This window comes from Patella vulgata, chromosome 7 (assembly GCF_932274485.2).
Source record: "Patella vulgata chromosome 7, xgPatVulg1.2, whole genome shotgun sequence".
NCBI lineage: Eukaryota > Metazoa > Mollusca > Gastropoda > Patellidae > Patella > Patella vulgata.
In genome coordinates this window covers 13,022,606-13,027,423 of record NC_065885.2, presented here as the reverse complement: position 1 = coordinate 13,027,423, position 4,818 = coordinate 13,022,606, and the positions used below count along the sequence as shown (strand labels likewise).

The 4,818-nt window shown below is 37.2% G+C and overlaps 1 protein-coding gene across 1 annotated transcript; it reads right to left on the bottom strand.

Annotated features, from left to right (window-relative positions):
- Positions 1-304: 304 nt before the first annotated feature.
- On the bottom strand, positions 305-2,163 carry LOC126828765 (caveolin-1). The gene is made up of 2 exons (XM_050558738.2): positions 2,008-2,163; positions 305-1,205 (listed from the first exon to the last, which is right to left on the bottom strand). Exons 1-2 carry the CDS (start codon positions 2,053-2,055, stop codon positions 852-854), a joined length of 402 nt encoding a protein of 133 aa, XP_050414695.1. The 5' UTR covers positions 2,056-2,163; the 3' UTR covers positions 305-851.
- Between the last annotated feature and the right edge of the window lie 2,655 nt (positions 2,164-4,818).

The following is a 4,818-nucleotide window of genomic DNA, read 5'->3' as shown; positions in this document are numbered from 1 at the left end:
GAAATTTTGCCCGGGCAGCGGTGCTACGGCCTACTCTTATATCGAATTCCAACTGCCAAGGGATCTTTTACGTGCACGCCAATATGTACACGGGACCTCGGTTTTTCGTCCCATCCGAACGACTAGGCAGCTGTCCTTGTCAGGCCCTCCGTTCTGCATCACTGACAAGGGGAAACCACGCCGGAAAAACTGGATGAACTTTCTCGGCCAATGCAGGGATCGAACACCCGACCTCCAGGCTAGCGCCAACCGACAAAACCACCTGTTAGAATGATAGACCAACGGTTTAACACATGTCATATTATTTAATTTTTTATTATATTTTACAGATAGACATTATTCTTTGATAAAAAAAACAAGATCGTAAAATGAAACATCGGCTCGTGTTGAAGCGTCATTATTTCAACAAGGACGATACAGAGATAACTGGAATGAATAAAAAGTATATAGACATTATCATAAGTTAACAGAACACAATTTTTATGGGAAACATATCCTCTTATCGTTATCAAGCACAATGACATTTAGTAAAACCAGCGAATGTTTCCCATAAAAATTGTGTTCTGTTATTGTGTTCCCCAATCACTAAATGCCACTTAAAGATTATTATCAAGTTCCAGCGAGTGGCATTTTGTTTTTAGCGATATGTAGACATTGTGATATTATTGGCTTTCGAACATAGTATATAATCAGGTTTTTACTATATTGTTATTCAAATAAATTGAAGAAAAATTTATTCGAGACATCTTCATATTCTACGAAAAAGATATAAATCAGAAACTTGGCACATTTGTAAAGGCGGAAGATGGTGAAAGTGTTAGTTATTGGTTGATTCTGATTTAGTCCAAGGTTCACGATTTAATGTTACTGTCGTTTATTTGTCTGACGTGGATCGTACTAAACATTAAACCACACGCTTCACAGATAGGTGCCAAACAACAGTTGACCAGGGTTCCAAAACACTTCTGCATACAACCAAGGTTTATCATCCAGGCTCTCAGAAGGGGAGTGAAATGCCATACGTGTTGGAATGTGATCATGGCGAACGAACAACCCCAACATAACGCGAAAGGCAGAGCACAGATCAGCGTGAGGAATTTATAGCAACAGCCTTTACTGCAATTGAAGCATAATCTGGAACAATTCCAACAGCATTCAAAACTTCTTGCGCCATCAGGTTCGGCCAAAACATCTTCAAATTGAACCTACAAGTAAAGTTTGAAGTTTATCTCTAACTGAACCAACGAATTGGGCAGAATGGGCTATAATGTCTCAAGACCGTATTTCGGTTAGTTTGGGACTAACATAAAGGAATTTATATGGATACGTCGCAGACTCTCAGTCCGGGGTTTCCATATACTATTCTTAAGGGTTCTTTAACGTGCATTTCAATCAGTGTATTCACGTGCGGACCACGTTTTTTCGTACCATCTGAAGAATTATCAATGACATGGCACACTTTTCTTGTCAATTATGTAAAACCCACTTCTAACGAGTGATGACCGGGCTTGCATATTTCTAGTCCAGAGTCTAATTTCATGACGGCGGGACTGCATGTGCGTACGGGTCAATTTTGATTGGCGGGGGCGGGGTATCATTTTTGCCTGAAAAATACGACGAAAGCGCCCGAAAAATGAACCTACATGACTTACATAAAATAACCGTAGTAAAATCTCGAAAATCAATGGCAAATTGCGCCTAGCGGAGCGAATTTTCTGGAACTGCAGTTTGAGAACTAGACACCCAGAATCAAAATCAGAACCTCACTTAATTTTTCAGTATGGAATAATTTTCACATACATGTTCATACCTTTTTCCATCTATATCCACTATGTTTTTCATCATTTGGCCACTGTCCGAAAAATTTGATGATCGTCCGAAAAAAATTGTTTTGCCCAAACCGGGCAAAGGACGGATAGGAGGGAAATGAAATAAAATGAAATGGGGTTTAACATCCTACTGGGCTAATTAAGAGGGACAGGGGAAACGGAATTATAATATACATACCTTCAAGTGATCATTGATATCATTTGGATCTCGATTCAAGGGGTCCATGATGTCAGAATGCTGAGGATGACGAGAAACTTACAGATCAACGCGGGCTGTTTACTAATCGGTATATTTAACAAAATGGACACTAAATAATCTCATGGATATATTCAATACAAAATTACAAACAGGGGACCTTAGTAACAAACAAAATATTGACAACTTTTATAGTGTTTTAATTGTTACAGTATAGAGAAAGTGTTTATGCCCAATTTGTTCGAGCAGGGGGTGTAACTGGAGGGAGTGGAAGCTCTGATTAACACATAATTTTTTTGTTTTCATTCGAAAGCTTTTTCAACACCATTACTGGTACTGGTGTAGTTCTTGAAATGGACGGGAGAAAGAGGTTTTGATGATATGATGACATTTGGCGACGCTGCGAAGGTATTTTTTTGCTTTCGCCTAATATTTCCATGATTTATACCCAACCAGGTTCCAAAATTAAGAATACTATTTATCATCATAAAGTGCCACATTTGGCGCTGTTATACATTAAAGGATGGTTGCAATTAGCGTGTATCAAACTATTGGTTATTGGTTGTGAAATAGAAACGATAATGTTTTAGAGCTAAATTGTGTTGGTCGGGGGTGGGGTTACTCATTTTGTTACTACAACGATTGTAGGGAACTGGTTTATGGGTGTTTGTGATAGAGGATTAAAACAATCATATTGGATTTAACCTTTTTAAATATACTGACGTACAAACGAAATTACACAAAGAACAGATTAAATCTATAAACGCCATAAATATACTGACGTCTATGCTACGACTAACATGGGGTCCATATCCGCGTCCACCTAGATTGATACAGGCGACATGTGTTTCCGAAAAAAACCACCCTATCATTGAGAGGCCAAGTCTAACGCATTGAGAGGTTGGAAAGTGAACAAAAAAACTGTACAAACATAACATAAAGGCCAGTTAAATACAAAACAATATATTCTGATCAATTTCGATATAATATTTTACAACATAGAACATGTAACGTATTTTGATTTTTTGTTCAGAAGTCTCTCAAAGCATTGGTATAGTTCATTTTTTTCTTTTTTGGGGGGTGAAAATATGTCCGAAAGAAGCCATAGAAGTCATCTGTAGACGAACGAAATCATTAGAATCAGTAACACGAAGCTCCTACTCCCTTAGTTAGATCACCCCCGTCTGTTGAAGTATAATAGCTAGGCCTATAGTTATTAACAATAAAAGCGACAACCCAGAGAGTGCAATAATACGACCTTTACTTGAATACCCATTGTATGGTATATCATAAATACTAATAAATGTCGATACAAATACTTATACATTATTTACTGATAGGACTTTAAACAAATTCGTCTAACAATATATAAATGGGCGTTGTATTGAATACATATTAGTATTTGTGACAAAGGCTGAGTTGACGTAAATCACATATATAGTATCCAACTCAATTGTGGTCATCACTCCCCAATCTGACTCAAACGCAAGTTAAATTCGTCGTATCAGAAAGCTCTTCTGAAACATGTGATCAAACGCGTGACCTCGATCTATTTGTACCAATTATATCTGAAATTATTTACCGATTTCTTTCATCTTTTCACTTGGCCGAAGAAATAGCAAAAGTCATTGTCAAGCCATTGTTAAAGAAATCAAACTTGGATCCAGATATTGTGTCGAATTACATTTAGTCAGTAAAAACTACATTTAAAAACTACTGGAGAAATGTCTTCTACGTCAGTTAAAAGATCATATTGATTCCAAAAACCACCAAAATCCATTACAATCCGCCTACAAACGGCTTTATTCAAAATCACCAATGATATCTACGGGGCTATAGATCAACATACATGTGTTATCTCGATACTCCTGGATCTTCAAATCGCATTTGATACGATCGATATCGCAGACCTACTTGACTCATTATGGTATGAAATTGGCTTGGGTGGTTCTGTTTTTAACTGTTTTGAGTCCTAACAAATCGCATCCAAGCTCTCGGGATTAGAGATGATTTGGTGGGTACCACAAGGTTCTGTATTCGGACCTGTACTTTTTATTATCTTCACGAAGCCTATCAACAAGATTGCTGAATGTTGTGGTCTTAAGTATGCATTGTTTGCAGACAACATCCAACTTTATATTCTATTACATTTGACGTACACTCCCAATATATAGAACTTTGTCTTACAGGTATTCTTGCTTGGATGCAAAACATTTCTTAAATTTAATCCAAATAAAACCAAACTGTTAGTAATTGGAACCAAGTAACAATTATGTACAATTGATTATACGTTGGTTAATGTTGATGGAGAAATAATTTGAGAAACCATATATAAAGCTCGAGATATTAGTGTTATATTACGCCCGAACCTTTCGATTAAAGATCACATACAATGTATTTGCTCCACAGCCTTCATTCATCTAATTCAAATTGGAAACATGCAACGCTATCTCAATTATGAAAATACATAAAAACTCATTTATGCATTCATCTAAACTGAACTAGATTACCACAAAGTAGGTTTACCAGACTTTCAGATTAACAAACTACAACATATTCACGATTCGGTTCAGAACGGAGGGCCTGACAAGGACAGCTGTCTAGTCCTTCGGATGATACGAAAAACCGAGATCCTGTGTATACAGACAGTAAAATCCAGAGGAACTTCCTTGGTCAACAACAGGATTAAACCTGGGTTCTCCGAGCTAATGAGCCAGTGACCTACCCACTGAGCCACCATGGCTCGCCAAGTTTAAACCAAGGTTATATAATAAATTGACTCAGACTCAGAAA

Excerpts from the sequence above, each read along its gene's own strand:
- LOC126828765 (XM_050558738.2), bottom strand. The coding sequence starts at position 2,055 with ATGGACCCCTTGAATCGAGATCCAAATGATATCAATGATCACTTGAAG. Across the intron at positions 1,206-2,007 it reads ATATCAATGATCACTTGAAG|GTTCAATTTGAAGATGTTTT; the intron begins GTATGTATATTA and ends CTTTACTTGTAG.